At 34.9% G+C, this 19,529-nt stretch overlaps 1 protein-coding gene across 3 annotated transcripts; it reads right to left on the bottom strand.

Annotated features, from left to right (window-relative positions):
* Positions 1-877: 877 nt before the first annotated feature.
* LOC120636014 (probable 3',5'-cyclic phosphodiesterase pde-5) lies at positions 878-12,613 on the bottom strand. Of its 3 annotated transcripts, XM_039907236.1 has the most exons (14): positions 12,225-12,613; positions 10,738-10,813; positions 8,785-8,842; positions 7,651-7,796; positions 6,171-6,239; positions 4,790-4,951; positions 4,291-4,455; positions 3,875-4,080; positions 3,462-3,743; positions 2,762-3,326; positions 2,527-2,685; positions 2,241-2,425; positions 1,787-1,979; positions 878-1,693 (listed from the first exon to the last, which is right to left on the bottom strand). In XM_039907236.1, exons 2-14 carry the CDS (start codon positions 10,807-10,809, stop codon positions 1,547-1,549), a joined length of 2,409 nt encoding a protein of 802 aa, XP_039763170.1. In that variant the 5' UTR covers positions 10,810-10,813; positions 12,225-12,613; the 3' UTR covers positions 878-1,546. The 3 variants fall into 3 exon arrangements, with proteins under 3 accessions (XP_039763170.1, XP_039763172.1, XP_039763171.1); XM_039907238.1 differs by lacking the exon at positions 3,875-4,080 and having other exon boundaries at positions 3,462-3,535; XM_039907237.1 differs by lacking the exon at positions 4,291-4,455.
* Between the last annotated feature and the right edge of the window lie 6,916 nt (positions 12,614-19,529).

The following is a 19,529-nucleotide window of genomic DNA, read 5'->3' as shown; positions in this document are numbered from 1 at the left end:
ACGTATTCTTTGTCTTCAAAGTGGTAACTAGCAACGGCCACAGACTGCCTACTCGGAATTATCTGTGGGATGATGATGATGGTTAGATGAGGTATTTTATAAAGTAGCGTTGGTCGACCACAGACTGTCCGACTCGAGGTGGACACACGACATAAAACGAGTCATAGGGAGCCGCTGGAAACAAGCAGCGCAAGACCGTGGTATTTTAAAAATTTCTACGAAATACTGCGGCTACCTACTCAATAAACAGATACATGTATACATATACATAAATGTGCTGGAATGCTTCCGACACGCTACCAACCGCCAAAAGTAGAGAAGAGTCGCGTGGGAAGCCGTGTGTTCCGATAAAGGCTAATAAACAAACATATAGTCACACGGTCTTCGCGGTTTAACATATAAAAACGCGCAGGTGTGACTATTTGTTGTATTGGTCATGGAAGTTCAGCTCAACCGCTATTTATACCTATGAAGTTGGAGCAAAATAACATAAAGATCACGTAAATTGCCTACTACAATTCCATTTTGTTTTTCTTAACAACTAAACTATTAGAAATAGCTATATTGTAAAAGTGGGTCTATGTTTACAGCCCCTTATTTCTACGTGTTAAAAAGGCGATGATGATTCACGAATATTACAATCTGTTCACGGTCCCTTCTCTAGCGAAAGGAAGTAGTGTCAAATATATACCTAATAAATCATTTGTTAGAGTTTTGCATATCTATATATAAAAAATCTGTATCAATATTTTATAATTTTTACGAAATACAAGTGGAAGACTGACACAACTAGTACTGAAAATCAGCTGAAAAGAAAGAGGATTTTATTAACGCGTTTTTGTGTAAATTAAAGATGGCGATAACAGTTCATTCAAAGTATAATTTAGGCGTTTAGATCAAACTCACTTTGGTCTGCAAAATTGTTACGGCAAAAAATGCTATTAAATAATAAAAAGGCGCTTTGTATAATTTTATTATTTAAGTACAATTAGTTATTTATTGGCGCGTTTTTATAACCACTTATAAATGCTAATATAATTATTACATTACACCAATCAAACATTACACAATCTAAGTTATGCTTAGTCGGGATTCTCATGAAGCATACCAAAAGAAGCTTTCTGTTATGTTTATTTATCTCGAATATTTATATTCAAAATGTTTTATTGCAATTAGCAATAACAAATTTTACGCGTTAGATGTAAAACCTGCGAGCAGTTAATTATTTGATGTTAAGGAATATATGAAACAATGGTGCGGTTCGCCCATTGTATATTTTTCTTGACTGAGAGAGTAGATTGTACCTACACAAATATCCAAATTAAACTACATTCTACAGTAAAACTCGAGGTAAACGGTAGTACTATTTGTAGGCGTCCAAATTATGTTTAGTTTACAGATCTATGTCCATTGTCCATCAGAATTGGCATCAATATCTCTTGCAAGCGGCATTGCTATCACATTTAATTTTGAGTGTGTTCCTATAGAAATTCTGAATATTTTGTGTAACTGGACATTGGATTGATACCAAACTTTAACATACCCATCACATCTTTTCCAAGTTGTCATTATTGGTGATAGATTGCCAAATGTTAAGGTTTTCCATAGCCATTTCGTACATAGGCTTAGTTTGTGGAAAAATTTTGCACAGCATACTATAGCAAGGTATGCATATTTGATTTAAAAATCCAACCTGAGAAAAACAACAAAATCGTAAATCTTTACGTACCTTGATAAATTAACCATTCTTGAAAATGTGTACACATTCAGATACATAAACATTTACCTGGCTAACAGCTTTCACTTCTGGTTTGTTTCTATCCATCATAGGTATAGGAGTTCTTCCGTCCTTCCTTTCCTTGTCACCTTGATTATGAAATTCTTCAAATATAGCTTTAACTGTTTCTTCGTGTATAGCCCAAGGTTTTGCAGAAGCTGATAGATCAGCCGCGGTCATTAACAAACCCATAACTAAATTTCTGGAAGCAAATAAATCAAATAAATAATATTGAAATGCTATTATAATTAATTAGTTATAAAATTGCGACTTCGGATAGAGAGGGAACGAACTGCTACTAACTAAATAAATAAATTTCACCTTATAAACATTCAAACAGAAATTAATAACATAAAAGCTAGAGCCGCGTTCGCCATGCCAACATCCGGTATGGCCGTCATTAGATGTTTAATATCAAGAAACATAAATTTACAAAATCATATACTTAATATAAACTAATTACCTGTTACTAGGAATTTCCCAATTCAATTCTTTATTTTCGGAATGTTCGGAAACTATCTTATTTAGTTTGGCTAAATTGGGAAAGAAAGCAGTATTGATGTCGGTGGCTAATATGCACTGTTTTATGTATTGTAAAACTTCCTTATAATCTTCACTGGGTAAATGAGAGAAGATGTTGTGACCATCCTGATGAAATATTTATGTTTAATCATTAAATTAAAATACCTTTATATGTAATTTCATATCGCATGCATACTTATAACCATTATTAATCTACTCCTAGTTACCTGTTGGAGGATAGTTACAGTAATACTAAAATGATGATTTTCTAAAGGTGAAGAAGAGTACATAGCTGCCAACGGAGATTTGGTATCATTCAGATAGTTATTATTAAAGCCTCGATGGTCCAAGTCATGACAAAGACACGCTACAAACAGAGCTAGTTTCTAAAAAATGGTTGAACTTATTAGTTAATCTTATTAAATACTTGTATTCAATAATAAACTTTATAATATTTCCCACCATATTATATGTTAACCGCTGTTCGTGGATATTTTTCAACATTACGTACATAGCGTGTGTTACTGACCACCCATGCATGAAATTATGATAGGGCACCAATCTGTAATTCTTTTTTACAGTCAATATAAATTTGGTTACAGCCATAGAATCAAATTTTGACAGCTTAAACAGATCATCAAACATTGTAATGGTAGCTTTATATTTCATAAAATCATCTAATTTGTAGGGATCTAAGTAGTAATCGTTTAAATTTGTCAATAGTAGCCGCGTATCATTTTGGAACTTTTGCACTTCATCATCCTGGCACGTATTGTGATAACTTAATATCTCTAAAGCTACTTTGTATCGTTGCTCGTTTCTCTTAATATCATTATAAAGTTTAGCGTTGTTAAGTGCCAGTCCAAAAAATATAGAGGTATTTTGAAATGCAACCTCATCTTCGTTGTTAAAAATACAGTTATTTAGCTTATTTATCATTTCCACCACTCCTATAACTTCTTCCCCAAACTTGATGGGCATACATAATATACTTCTTGTCGTATATCCAGTAACTTTATCCAATTCACTGGAAATGAATAACTACATAATTAAATTGTATCACTTATATCTCTAATTAAATTTATATCATTTTCATGTTTTAGGTTTATTTCAAGTAAAACTTGTAAAAAGGAAGACATAGAATCAATAATAGTATCCTTACCTGTCAAATCTATCATCGGAGTATGCATTGGGTATGTTCAATGCTTGGCCACTTGATGCGACATATCCAGCTATCTGTGGATTTATAGGCAATCCAATCGATTTTGTTAGAACCCAACCTAGTTCTTGGTCGAATTTTAATTGAAATACAGTAGATACAAGTTCTGGGTTATTACTATCTACGAGTAACAAAGATGTTCTATCCGCGTTAACAAGCCCTTGAGTGGATTTCAATATACTTTTTATCAGTGGTTCAAGTGCTACCATCTCATTAAATATCGCCCTAAAACATATTGTTATATTATGAAATCATTAAATCATAATGCATCAAGCCTAAATTTTAATAACAATTTATTAACCGGCAGCTTCTCAAATGTATTGACTAAAAATAAGCAATATTTATTTTCCACTTACTGTACTACGTTAAGTAAGCCAATTGACACGCTGTTTTCTTTCTTTTTAACTAAATACAAATTGAAATAATGAAATGCAGTTACAACGTTGGCGCATATTTCTTCATCCTTATCATCATATTTGTCTCTTATACGCCACATTTCCATCACGTAAATTGCTTTTTCACTGGATAACATTGGTTGATAAAGTAAATGATTTGCTTCTTTCTATAAAAGAAAACTTAGAAAAGTTAGAGGGGCACCGCATTCGAATTCCCCCCCCCCCCCCCCAAAGTTGAGGTCGAGCTCCTACCCAATAAGCTATCACCGCTCTATCTATATCTAATAGGACTATATAAAAATATAATGTGATTAGCTTACGTAATATATTGAGATGTAACTAATAATCCTAAGAACAAAAATAGAAGAGAAACCTACCACATTTTGAACACCAAATGTTTTAAGTAAAGAAGTTGGTGTATTTGGAAAACATGCAAAGTCTTTGTCTCTTGAAAGATGTAGGGTTTTTTTTTTATTTGCGACTTCCCGCACAAACGAAATTTTATCATCCTCGGCTTTAGCTAACTGAAATTCTGTGGATATCTAAAATTAAGAAAAATGTTTCAATTACATACTTGAAATCGCCATCTTGGGATATAGGTAATATCCCAAGAAGGTTGAATTTCAAGTTTCAAGGTTTTTCGTTATCCCTTGTAGCACAGTAGCCATGTCAGGTCCGTGGTGGATTTATAAATTATATTTAATTTACTTGTGATAAACAACCTCTATTATTTTGGAATGAGTAAAAATAGAAGGTGGCCTTTTAAAGTTGTTGTTAAATATGAGTTAAAACCTCATGCATTAATTGGTTTTACAAACGATTTCAAATTGCTTTTCCGGAACATTAAAATATAATCCAAATTAATAAAAGACTTACGTTGGGCGAGTCCATAACATAAAATAATTCAGAGTTAGAGTCATCGCGCTCTATTTTGAAAATTCTGTATGCATCTATTGGCACTGCCAATTTAATATAACGTGCAAGTTGCAATACAGTAGACAGTTCATCAATATTCTTCACCAAATTGTCTTCAAAATTCTAAAATAAAGAAATTAAAATAAATTTTATTTTCCTTTTTATGTATTTTTTTCATTTTTCATTCATGTTTTTAAATCAATAAAATCCCGATTCAAAAATGTTTTATTCATGTAGACCTTATCACAGGTTCATACATTTAACATGTTACACTAATGTTAGTGATGGTGATAAACGCATTCGTTTACTTAAAACTAAAGCTTTAAGTTAACGAGTGCAGTTATCCTATAGTTACGAATGCAGGAGGGTTCCAAACGCGCCCTGGTCTAAGAAGAGCCCACTACAAACTTAGCCAGGTTTTTATTTCGTTATCACGATGGAGTTACATTTTTAAGTTCTACAATGGTTCTTGAACATTAGGTAGCGTGAATTTAATACACTTGGTTTTTATTCGTTCAGAGCTAAATTATTGGCCTTAAACCATTGTACTACTTTAGCGAGACATTTTTTTCACGTCGTTTAGCTTTAAACATCAGTGATGTCATCCGCAAGCAATACTATCCCGTGATTGTCCTTCGCAAGGTAAGGAAAGTCATTCACGTAAATGAGGAACAGAAAATTTGCTGATATAGACCCCTGAGGGACACCTATTTTCACAAAAACCCGTTAGACCGCTTCCCATTACATTTTAAATCCTTTTATTTTTGTAAATAGAGTTAAAATATAAAATATTTAAATTAATTGAATATCAGCGCTTTGGCGCTTGTGTCCAGTGACTTCCTACGAATTGCTTTATTTCGTTGGTTCGCTTGTTTTTGAGGATCTACTAACGCTGCATTTTCTAGTGATGTACCCCACCCATTGCAACGTTAGCTTCGCAAGTTATTGAGCTGTTTGTGGCATTTGTTACTCGCGTCATAATTATTCGTCGCTACTTCCTATTTGTAGAAAGTTTAGTAGGGACATACAAGGGACGCAGATTTGACTTGATCGGTCCATTGCATTGTTTTCCGTGCGTACCTTGCCCTGCACTACACGGCGTTTTATGGAGTATCTCTCTCTATCCACTGCTAAGTAACTATGAACTTTGTTAGAACCTTGAATAGTTCCATAGTGATTATTTTTCGAAGCCATAAATCCCCATTGATAACACGCAATGATCAAAGACTTTACAACGATCGAACGACTAATATATGGACAAGATAATGTAACGGTACATAGCCCAAGAAGGTTGTTTTGGTATTTTTTTTAACTTTTGTGTGTGTTAAAAAATCCAACTTACTGTCAAAAAGTCAGTGGAAGTTTCTCTTGGTACTATTAAACTTGCGTGATCAGCCTGATATGAATTTTCCTGAAATATAAACATTGTCATAAAAATAATATCAAAGTATAGCATTTTTTAAATAGTGAGATTTGTTTTGAGTCATGTCACAAATAACACCTATAGTACTAATATGAATCAAAAGGCTGTGTAGCATTATTAAATTCATTTCAACCCTTTGGGCGCAACTTATAATATAATATAGAAACCCTAGCCTAGAAAGAATTCTACTATACATTTTTCCGCAAAATATCTCTGTTGCAGTCCGGAATCTCTGCCTCTTAACGTCCCACACTAGGCATCCTCAAAGGGGAGATAGAGCTTTAACTCAAGAGGCTTTTAAACTATTATCCTTACAAAATAATAACTAACACCGACAAAATAACGTCCTCTAATCGGCTAATTTCCTTACTTAAGACTGGTGAGAAAACCCCAATGAATGGGCTACTACAATAGAAGCAAATTAATTAAATCGTACGCAGGCAATTGTTCATCTATTATTTTTATACAATACTTGAAAGACTGTGGAAAGGAAAGTAAATGCTATTTACACGATTTTTATTAGCTTCAGCTGTAGGTATGTTTGTATGCTTGTAACCGATTCCTTCAGACTTGATTTTACCCTCTTCAAACGGTCTGATGTCGTTCAAATTTTATAGATATATTGAAGACCGGTGACAAAACACTAATTTGATAAAATTATTACATTTTTCAATTTACAAAATAACATTATCGTTAATTTATATAATTACTAGATGTGCCCTGCGGCTTCGACCACGTAATTTTGGGTGGTAGCGTACTGCTACACTACACCTATAGTCAATTATATTATTTATAGATTTTTTCACAAACATTTTTTTAACTTACGTAATTTTTTTTTTCATTGAAAAGTATACTATAGAACTAGTATAGTATTAGAAATAATATCTAATACCTCCAAAAATATATATAAAAAGTTTCATGAAGATCGGTTTAGTAGTTTTCGCGTGAAAGCGTAACAAAAAAACTTACATTCACATTTATAATATTAGTAGGGATAGGGATAGAGATAGGGATAGGCATAGGGATAGGGATAGGGATAGGGATTATGTATACATAATACCTCATAATGCCTCATTGACTATAGTCAATGAGGCAGTAGAGTTCATTTAATATTCCAACGATACCTTTAGCCGATTTCTCTTGTATAAACAAATTTGATCGTGGACGGATTTGGCTCTAATAAAAATAATAGTTTAAGGAAAAACTAAAAAATAACGCTTTAATAAATAAACTAAACTAAAAGGTAGAAATAAGTTCGGTTTGTTATACCAAGCGTGTGTTTTAGTTATATTGAACTATAAATTTATGTGGGAACAGAAGCTATTTTCACTTAACCGTAGTGAAAACATTTCTATTGATAGTAAGAGGAATTACTGTAGTCTTGTGAATTAAAACTCACCAGATTCATAGACATTTTTTTAACCAGGAATTCTTGCAACTGAGTTATAGACACACGGTTTATGATATAGACTTCCAATGTTTCTTGATTGTGGTCGAGGTATTTTATAATTTTTCTTTCCGGGTCTTTAGAACCACACCATCTAGCTGTTTTTAAACGATGCTATAATTTTAATAATAGATAATGGTGCAATGGAAGACAATCTGTATAATAATTAGGTTATCATGGAAAATGTACTAGATTCTAACTCAATCATCGGCTTGTATCAGTTTTAAGATAAGAACTTTAATCATCTCGCGTCAAGAATACATATTTATTTACTAAGAGGTTCTTACACTTAAAAGTCCCATTGGATGAAAATAATATCGTTTTACTAAACCTATCAAAGCGGTGATAGCGCAGTGGGTAGGAGCTCGACTTCACTTTCGGGGGGCCGAGTTCGAATCCCAGGACGCACCTCTAACTTTTCTAAGTTATGTGCTTCAAGGGCGAAGGAAAACTCCGTGAGGAAACCTGCATGCCAGAGAGTTCAGTATAATATTCTCAAAGGTATGTGAAGTCCACCAATCCGCACTGGGCTAGTATGGTGGACTACGGCCTTAGCCCCTTCTCATTGTGGGAGGAGACCCGTGCCCTGTAGTGGGACGGTCATGGGTTGATATGATGATGATAATGAAACCTATAAATTGCACTGAAAACTAAAACAAAACTTTCAAATAGAGCCCTTGGTAAGCATAGGCTTCAAAGTAGCTTTTCTTAAATTTATATATTCGATATTCGTAGAATTTTTATGATTAGTAGCGTAAAAAAATATTTCAACTAAATGTTAAGACGGTGGAGTTTTCAAACAAACTTTGTCCACCTAAATGCAAGAATTTGCACTATATTCAAATGAATTGTTAAAGGTAATGAATTATTACTGTATTTACTCACAAAAACAGAGAAAAGGAAATACGATACATTTCTTGTAGGTAGTTAAAGTTGAGCCCATTTAGTCACAAACATTACCATACCCGAAAATTGAGTTTTCAAGATTTTTAATAAAATATGTATTTGCTTTTCAACTTAATCTTTAAATATACTCTTTTATTAATAAATTTGGTAAATTATTGATAATTATGTTCGTATACGTACCAATTGGCGGCATTAGACTTGATTTTTTTTTCTCCCTTTGCGGGTCGTGTGCTGTTATCTAAAAACCATAAAAATATCAGTTAATTACAGAAAAACTACGTGCTGCTACTGCTACGCCGACTGATACGTGGACCTTCCTAGATTTCAATCCACCTTTCGAGTCAAATTCAAATGTGGATGAATTGAATTCCCAAAATAGCCCATCTAATTTGTTCTAAATGCTATCTTATATTCGTAATATAGCCTGCGAAAACGAGCCGCTGCCTGCGACTTTGCCATTTGTTTTACGGGTAAAAATTCGATGCTGTATTTGCGCCGAACATTGGCAACAAACAAACAGACACACGTTCACATTATATGATATTTGTATGGATAGCAGATTTTATTAATTTTGCATATTACGACAAATAGAATAGGTTATTTTCCTCATGGGATCGGTTACCGGTTGTTTATTTTATACACAAGATATCCTATGTTCATTTCCAGGTAATATCGCCAAGTACAGTATGCAAACGGGCCACGAGTTAATCATCTGTACCAGTTACTCTTATTTTTGCAGACACACGAGATAATGGGTAGACATAACTCTATCATGGCGTACATGCTAGCCTTACAGATCTGAATCATCCTCATCAGGCTATGAGGGTTCAAATGCTAGGGACAGGCCTGTACTCTCATGAGGGAGCAAATGACTGTTCCAACGCGACGGCTTAACAAGTTATCTCCTTTAACACGTGGATAAACCTTGGAAGCTGAATCCTGGTACCACTAGTTACGCATGAATTTTCGTTGGGTAGAGATAAAATGCCTTAGAACAATGAATATATAAAATGCTCCGACTTGCCGTCCCCCAGTCTACGCTGTCCCTAACATGCATGGAATTCATAGAAAAATTGTAAAGGTTGCTACATTGTCACTATTATCCCTAATGACAAAGAAATAACGAACGCATCGATAAAAAATCTATTCGCCAATTAAAAATTACACACGTACAAGTACGTCTGTAACGTAGTGTTTCTATCCTCATTGGGCAGAGGTATCTAAAGATTTTAAGTAAGTATTGGTTGGCACCATTAGAAAATCAACTTTGTTATCATAGTAGCAGTCTAGGCACGTTCGCTTTGGGCTGAAACAATAGGTAATAAATACAAGGTATATAACTATATAAAAGTTGATACAATGTCTCATTGTCTCGAAGATTCAAGGCGATATCTAAGTTTATTTAGAAAATCGTTTAATTAGGACCATAATTATACATATATCGCTATGAACATCTGAAGTTTAAATTAAATCATTAGATAACGGATCGTGTTTTTAATTCAGCCAATGACCACTAGTAGACTTCGATGGCCTAGTATTTAACATTCTTTTAAGGGAAGGTACTTTGTATTTTTATACCATGTTAAGCAACCCTAGGCATACAATGAAAAATAAATATATAACTAGCGGACCCCAGCGCCATCTGTCGGGCTGATTTGTGAATTTAAACCATCCAGGGTGCCAGCCAAACGCACACGAAAAAATTCATTTAAATCGGTCCAGCCGTTTAGGAGGAGTTCTGTGACATACACACGCACACAAGAAATATATATATAAAGATATTACTATTACCTTAATATTGTTTACATTACATTTATCATCATAGTACCTACTTGTAAATTACACACGTAAATTCACTCTGTGCAACTTTTCCTATTTTCATTAAATATTTATTACTAGCGCGCCCCGTGGTGTCACCCGCGGTGAATAAGTCTGCTTTGGTTTAGATGCTTATAAAATTACGAATGTTCCTGTAAGCCACCCTTGGGAATTAGATATTTTTCCTGGACCTAAAGTATGACTAAAATGAGGTCGATTATTTAACGCCCTAACTTAGCAATAGTTAGGGCGTTAAATAAGGACAAAGAAACGACAACCCACATTCGCATTTACAATATTATGAATTATTCTTACCTTACTCCTCTGGTTAGGTTGAGCCTCGTCTTCAATAATATCAGCAACATCATCAACGCTTTGATCTGTCATTTGACTACAATACACAAACAGATTTTAATATGCAGATGTTCCTACACCTTCTTTTCTATCAGGGATTCGTAAATATTTTTTTAGTCTATACAGCCCTTGTCTGCAATCTAACCTTGTGGTAGGTGTTGATGCAGTTTAAGATGCTAGCGGGCTAACCTGTTAGGATTATGGCAGCTACAAGCCATAAACATTGATGATTATTCGTTTGGTGGCGCGATTTTGTCCTAAGGCTGGTCACTAGCCACACAGTTATGGAACCATAAAAAATTTAGAAATTGTTAATTTCCAAAGTGCCTCTCTCGAGGACCGAACCCGGGACCTCTACCACGCTTATGAAACCAAAGCGCTAACTACTGCGCCAAGACGGTAAGCAAATATATATTTACACAAACCAGAATAACTAAAACAATAATTTGATTTAGTAATTCTGGTTCTCTTGCTGTAAGTCCTATCTACAAAGGTTGCCTGTAAGAGATTGCTTGCAGCAATAAGGCCGCCTTTGCATGTCTACATTGTGTAATGTATACTCCTTACTGATTCTTTTGATATATGTTATACGTGCAATAAAGTGTTTCTTCTTTTAATTTGATGGAGGATGCCATTGGGCACTATTACTACAACTGTTGTGTCCATTTATCCTTCCGTCTGTTTATTTGTCAGTGGACTGTATAGGGGGGCCAAGAGCGTGATAATGAAGAAAATCTTGACAAACAAATTTTCTTCTAACTTTATAATACAACCATTGTTTTAAAATGTACTCACTAATTGGGCATAGCTAATCGAAAAGAAATCACCCGCACTGATGTCAATTTGACCTATTAAGGGCTTTACAAATAAAAGTGGCGGTGTTCAAAAAAAAGTAAGAAAAAAATAAAACTATTTCAGTTAAGGTTGGATACTTTCTGCTTCAATAAGTCCAATTTAAAAATAAAAATGTGTACGTACCCAAGTACATATAATAAATGTTTTGGTCTGATGCAGAGTGTAGTCTTAAATTAATGTCACTTGTTATACTTACAAATAAGTATAATTGATTAAACCACTAAAGCATTTCCAATGGAGTATTAAAATCATTTGGTATCATAAATAAAACACATAAAACAAATCCTAAATAAATATTTAAATAGAGGAAAATTAAGAAACTGGAAAACCTTTGGACACCGTAAACTATAACTAACCTTTTTGTTGCATTTCTACAAATCTAATTTTAGACAGTATTATACAAACGAAAACTTTTAAACGCTTATTTTTGAGGTTTATTTTATTACTTTTCTTCTAATACTTGATATAAAATGATCTTTTTAGTATTTATGCATGTGTTTATTATAATTTAACTACTACAATGAAATAAACAAAGTAACCAACCTAACCTAACCTTATATCTTATTGTTCAAGTAACAAATTGTTCTTCTTACCTGGATTTTTCAATACGAGCACTATAACGAATATGCCTGCTCTATAGGAAGGCTCAAAAACAATAAGCACTTTAACTCTACGTATTGGTCACTCTATTAATTTGGAGAAGCTCGTCACGGCCATACGTTATCGATGTTTATGCTTCATACACCAGTGATGAGTGATGCCACGTAAGTAATCATTGTAGGAACAACGCACTTGTTACGTCAATACGTGTAATCCTCGTATGCATTTATTGAGGTATGTAGTGCATATATTATGTATAATGCACACGTAGCACTGACCGCTATTATTATTGCTGGATTGGTTGTCCTCATACAAATAATAGCTGAAATGGTGTCCCTGTTTGAAACTTAATCAGGGAGTAGAAACGACCCTAAGACACTAAAGCTTAATCGCGCCCATTCGCCATTGAATTATACCATTTAATAAGTAAATTATAAGTGTCTTCACCGGTTGGTGTTTTTTTTTTAAATTTTGGATTTCATGGGTGAGCCGAATCTTATTGGCAATTTTGTGCATGCTACAATAAGATACACTAGCGTAAGTAGCCTTTTTAGTATTTACTGAAACTTTTAAGAGTTACAACAGGTTCACAGTGATTTTTGTAATACAAATGAGAATTTCTTGAACCCTCATATTAGAGTTTTTTTTACTGCCATCTCGTCGAATGATTATCCGGTCTAAGTAGCAGGTGAACTTATTAGGATTAGGATATTAAACCCGCACCCCTTAACGTTTTCTACGTGACATCATACCGGAACGCTAATTTTTTTGGCGGCTTGGCACCGAAGCCTCCCTACTAAGCTCCGAACAGACAACTCAAAACAGCGTCAAAACGACGTCAATCATTTAAAGATAAAAACAAAGTCACAACAGCCTCTCCAATGGTAAAATCAAAAGATAGACGTCAAAGATACATAGAAATTAATGTAATGCTTGCTTACATTTGCTTGTATAAAACCTACGTATATAAACATTGTAAATATAATATTTATATTTACAATGTACATATTATTAAAGGTACTGTGAGGAAACCAGCGTATCTCGAAAAACCATCTAGAAGCTATGCTAGGCAGGCCTTAAAGGCTGTCTTTAAGTAAGGGCTGTGAAGAAACACGACTTTGAAGAAAACTCTAGAAAGCAAACCACAGGAAAACCTTAAAGAAAACAAAAGTCAAAATAGCGACAAGGTATATGGATATATTTATCCCCTGTTTATATGTTTGGGGTGGAATGATTAAAAGCTATGTTATTTGTGTGTTTTTTTATTTTAAACTAAAACCTGGAATACAAATAATGTGTCATGAATATAACTTGAAATAATAGATAATTCGTAAAAACTTTCGCCTACTATATATATAACTTCCGCCGTTCGGGCTGTAGATTGTTTGTCAGTCAGTCAGACTTGAGTACAAAGTTTTTAATAGTAACAGAAATGCATTTAAAATTAAAAATCTCTTCGATGCCTACGTTAAATATAGAGCTAAAATTAGTTATGATATTAACTCATACATTAAAGATTAAGTATTAAATTCCCTCTTTGTTTCTCCCTATCCTGAAACATAAAGTATTTTAGGACATTAAACTTAGAACACATCTGGTAAACTTTTACTAGGTACCTTACGATAGTAACCTATCTTAGAGTAAATAACCTTGGGTACCTTATGGTTAATAAGTCGTAAGAGTTTGAACAGTAATTATACATTAAAATAACACCAATTTACCAGTGATATATATACTATTATATAAACTATATGATTATTTTTTAAGCTCTGCTCCAGTTACCATGCCGTAACCACGGCATCCCGCTGATGCAGCAAGCTTCACGAACAATAGGCCAGAGAGGAATGCCAGCTTGCAAATTGAACCACGCAGGGAACAATGGAAAGGAACGTTAGTCTGAAGTCACCTACACACGCGTTAACTATTAATTGTTATTTTATTCATTTAAATAATTTCTGTAATTTTCAATTAATTTTTGATAATTAAATTTATAATTTTTTTAAAAGTCTTTTGTTCACCGCCATATCGTAACTGGCGCAGTCGGTTTTTCGCGAAAATTGGCTGGAATAAAGGCCAATTGAACGGTTCCGACCGTGTAAATCGCGAGTTTGAACCTACGACGGCGGCCCGGACAAAGGATTCCACGTGGAAGGTGTCAGACCCGTAAGGAGATGCTGAGAACGCTGTGGTGAGTACTCTCGCTAATTCAAGTTCCCAAGCTCTATTTCCTTATGTATGTTAGTATTAAGTTCTGTCTAGAAGCTAATTTCGCTAGAGACATAAAATTAAGAGATTTTTAGAGTAGGTAAAAGTCTGACAGTAAAAATTGTTATAGACTTTATTAAAGTTATAGTAGTGCATGTCTAACAGCTATTATCGTGATAGGCAGGTACTATATTATACAAAACAAACATTTTCATCAGTTATTAGATAATTATTTTGCAAAATGTCTATCCCAGATTGCGATAGTTTTAAATTAATTGCGGATTTAATTCCAAAATATGATGGTAATACAAAGAGATTAAATTATTATATTCGAGAAATTGAAAATATCCTTGCTTTATTAGACGAAAATGCTAAGGTACACCCGGCATTTATATGCCTCATTAAAAGTAGACTCAGTGATACCGCGATTGATGCAATAGCACACGAAGAAAGCCTTAATTCTTGGGACTCCATTAAGGATGCTCTTATACGGAGATTGCGAGAACCCAGGAATGAGATCCAAGTTATGCAGGAGCTCAGTAGGGTGCGGCGTCATAAAAACGAGAACGCTGATATGCTTGGTAGGCGTCTGCGTGAGTTATTAGACACTTTGTTTTCCGTAGGCACACATTCCAACAAATCATACTATGAAAAAATGGTTATAGAACAGTATACGAACAATTTAGAGTTCCAAGTATCGATAGGGGTGCGAATAGCACAACCCCTCACTTTAGAATCAGCCATAGTCTTAGCTAGGCAAGAGAAAGCTAGACTTGCTTATAATAAGACAAATTACAACAATAACTTTTATAACACACCATCAACATCGGCTCAGGCAAAGTTTAGGGAACCAATACGTGCTTTAAATCAGCCTCAAACCCCTTTATCACCCAAATATATTAACTCACAAAATAATCTAAGTAATACAACTGTAGTTCCACGTCAGAATAACCTGACTCCAGAACAAAGGCAGCAATGGGTACAATCCATGTTACCATGGAAAAACCGTCTAACAACAAATAACTATAGACCTACCTCAGGCAACTTTAGAAACAACATACCACATCAACAGGTTAGTCCCCCTCAGAAGGTGTCGGATGTCACAATGAGATCTGTAAGTAAGCCCCAAAAACCACAGTTTGCCGCTGAGGAGCTATTTTACACAGGCTCACCGGGAGACTACGAGCAACCAAATCTCGAGGACAAGGAGGACTATGCCGATCAGCAAGGTCAGTACCAAGATTGGGTCAGCCAGCAGGAGTATGAACCTCAAACGGAGGACGGAGAGGCCCAGGCAAATTTTCTACAAGGTCAGCACAACGTTGACCAAGGATAATAAAACTAAACAACCACGATAAAGATCACCTGCCGTATATTGTGCTACCAGAATTTCAAGGTAAGTTCCTCATAGACACAGGAGCTTCGCGCTCTATGATATCACCCAGTGTAATACATAACACAATTTTCCAACACCTTGTCGAGTACGAACCCTTTGAAGTAAAGACAGCACACGCTACTACACGGCACAATCAAGTTGCATATTTACCACTTCCCCCTGCATTCAATAGTGACTTAATTCATAAATTCCTTATTTTTGATTTTGACAGGAAATATAAAGGCCTTATAGGGTTAGATCTACTAAAAACACTATCTTGTAATATTGATATTAAAAATAGGCTTTTACATACCGCCAACTCAAGTATTCCTATTGCGTTCGATTACCCAGGTAAGAAAATAACAATAGAGCCAAGATGCGAAAAAATTATATTAGTAAAAACCAATTATGCAGACGGTCAGTACATTCAAGATGAGTTCATATGGTGTAACGGCTTAAAATCCCCCACCGCAATAGTCGAAGTTAGAGAAGGTCAATTTAGAACATCTGTTATTAACTTTAATTCCGAGAAAAGAATAATAGCCAACAATGAAAAGTTTGTTTTAGAACCATACTTTGAGTATACAGAGGTTTGTAATTTAAATCATATACAGGGAAGTTCAGACATAGATAAAGAGTTATGTGACAACTTAGGCAAAATTAGAACGGAACATATGAACGAAGAAGAGCAACGCGAGATAAATAGGATTTGCTACCTTTATAGAGACATTTTCTACTCAGAAAACATTCCACTTTCCTTCACACATACTGTTAAACATCAGCTAAGATTGACAGACCAGACTCCAATTTTTGTTAGAAGTTATAGGCAACCCCCTCAGGAACGCAAAGAAATACAAAATCAAGTAGATAACCTTTTAAAACAGGGTATTATTCGTGAAAGTATATCTCCATGGTCATGTCCTGTACATATCGTCCCGAAGAAACCAGACGCATCAGGAAAAGTAAAATGGAGGTTAGTCATTGACTATAGAAGGCTAAACGATCGAATAGTAGAAGACAAGTACCCGTTACCTAATATATATGACATACTAGACAGACTAGGACGCGCACAATATTTTACAACACTTGATTTAGCAAGCGGTTATCATCAGGTGGAAATGCACCCCGATGATATAGAAAAAACTGCTTTTACCACCGAGAGAGGACACTACGAATTTCTTAGGATGCCATTTGGTTTAAAGAATGCACCTAGTACTTTCCAGAGACTTATGGATCACATACTTAGAGGTATAGATAACGTGTTCACTTACTTAGATGACGTCATAATTATATCTACGTCATTACAGGAACATATGGAAAAGCTCAAACAGGTTTTTGATAGATTTAAAATACACAACCTTAAAATTCAGTTAGATAAGTCGGAATTTTTGCGTAAACACGTCACATTTTTAGGACATGAACTCACTGATCAAGGTCTCAAACCGAACCAAGACAAAATCAAAGCGGTTTTGAATTTTCCATTACCTGAGACACAAAAAGACATTAAGAGCTTTCTAGGACTCGTAGGCTATTACAGAAAGTTTATAAAAGACTTTGCCAAGCTTACTAAACCGATGACCTTATGTCTTAAGAAAAAGAGCAAAGTAATACACTCCCCGGAATTTTTAGAATGTTTCAATAAATGCAAACAAATTTTGACCAATGCACCTATTTTACAGTATCCAAATTTTGACGAGTCTTTTATATTAACAACAGACGCGTCAGACGTAGCCCTTGGTGCAGTATTGTCTCAAGGAAAAGTAGGCTCAGATAAGCCAGTGGCATACGCATCAAGAACTCTTTCCGATACAGAAGCCCGATATTCCACCATAGAAAAAGAACTTTTAGCCATCGTCTGGGCAATAAAGTACTTTAGACCGTATCTTTACGGGCGAAAGTTTGTAATATATACCGACCATAGGCCTTTAACGTGGCTTATGTCACTAAAAGACCCCAATTCTAAATTGACTAGGTGGAGACTTAAACTGGCTGAGTACGATTACACGGTTGTATATAAAAAGGGTCGACAAAACACAAATGCGGATGCCCTCTCGCGAGTTAAAATTTACCATAAAAGTGTAGATTCACTTGCAGTAAACTTAGACGACAATGACGATGACGATATTATAAATAGAATATTTGACAACGTTCGCCAGGGAGCAGTACAGGATAACGTACCTGCGGATAATAATGACAGTAATAGCGATAATAATAGCACTAACGACAATAACGTGACAGTTAGACCTAACATATTACAGTGAATAACACAGAGAAAGAAATAGTTCAATTCTTAAAAGAACATACTATTGCCGATCGTGTATTTTACTGCTACTTCTATAACGAAGAGTTATATTTAGCATTTTCTAAAGTTTACACAACAATTTTTAATGAGAGAGGTCCTAAGCTCTTCAGATGCAAATCACGCGTTACCTTAGTTGAAAACAAGACGGAACAACAAGAAATAATTAAGAAATATCATGAGGGTAAAACAGTGCATCGTGGTATACAAGAAACGTATAAGCAAATACACAAAAACTACCACTGGTCCCACATGTTGCTTACCATCCAGGCATTTATAAATAAGTGTAGCATCTGTTTACAAGCAAAATATGAAAGAAACCCCCTTAGACCCTCGTTAGCCCTAACGGAAACACCCACTAAACCTATGCAACATATTTTTATGGATTTATATTCTACAGGTGGAGCTACCTTCCTTACTATTATAGATAATTTTTCAAAATTCGCACAAGCAATCCCATTAAACGCAACTAGTCGTGTACATATAGCTGATGCCCTATTTCAGGTTTTCTCAATTTTAGGTACCCCATTTAAAATTACTACAGACTCTGATAGCAAGTTTGATAATGAGGTAATAAAAGAGATGTGCGCTTTACATGATATCAACATTCACTTTACAACGCCGTATAATCCGAATTCAAATTCACCCGTAGAACGCTTTCATTCAACTATAGGAGAAATTATTAGAATCCAACGAATGACTAACAAGGACGACCCTATACAATTAATTATGAAGTTTTCCATCATAGCTTACAACAACTCTATTCATTCTGCAACGGAATATACCCCACACGAGCTACTCTTCGGACACACAGCATCCAGAAACCCACTAGAGTTACATTACCCTAAGCAATTTTACCAGGATTATGTTATCAAACACAAAATGCAAGCCGAAGCTGTACAAGAATGCGTTACGGCGCACATGGCGAAAAACAAGGAGCAGGTAATAGCGAAGCGGAACCAGGCAGCAGAAGAAATAACATTCAAGGTAGGTGAAACAGTTTACAAACAGGTGGCCAAAACAGCGAGAAACGACAAAACCAAACCGGTTTTCAAAGGACCCTATAAAATCATCCATTTTCATCCAAACAGTGTAGCAGAAATTATAGGAAATCACCCTAATTCTAAGTCGATCCGGGTTCACTTCAAACTTCTACGAAGGCCTCATCTTGTTCCAGGACAATCATCCTCGAAGCCTTCGTGTTCCAGGCAAGATCCGAAATAACATTTCAACCCGTAGACAATACGAACGGAGTTTTATTACTTAGACAGGGGCAGATCCTTAAACAAATAGATTCCTTCAACCTTGCTTGCGTTTACAATGTTACTCACTTACATTTAATATCGACAAAATTAATGTCATTATACGCAAGTACTAGAATGGCTGAAAGCAACACCACTGCAAACGAGCTACATAAAA

Source organism: Pararge aegeria, chromosome Z, assembly GCF_905163445.1.
Source record: "Pararge aegeria chromosome Z, ilParAegt1.1, whole genome shotgun sequence".
Taxonomy (NCBI): domain Eukaryota; kingdom Metazoa; phylum Arthropoda; class Insecta; order Lepidoptera; family Nymphalidae; genus Pararge; species Pararge aegeria.
The sequence above is the reverse complement of the archived record's forward strand: the minus strand, read 5'-3'. Positions and strand labels throughout refer to the sequence as shown.

Excerpts from the sequence above, each read along its gene's own strand:
- LOC120636014 (XM_039907236.1), bottom strand. The coding sequence starts at position 10,809 with ATGACAGATCAAAGCGTTGATGATGTTGCTGATATTATTGAAGACGAG. Across the intron at positions 7,797-8,784 it reads AAGTCTAATGCCGCCAATTG|CTAGATGGTGTGGTTCTAAA; the intron begins GTACGTATACGA and ends GTTTAAAAACAG. Across the intron at positions 4,456-4,789 it reads ATGTTATGGACTCGCCCAAC|ATATCCACAGAATTTCAGTT; the intron begins GTAAGTCTTTTA and ends TCTTAATTTTAG.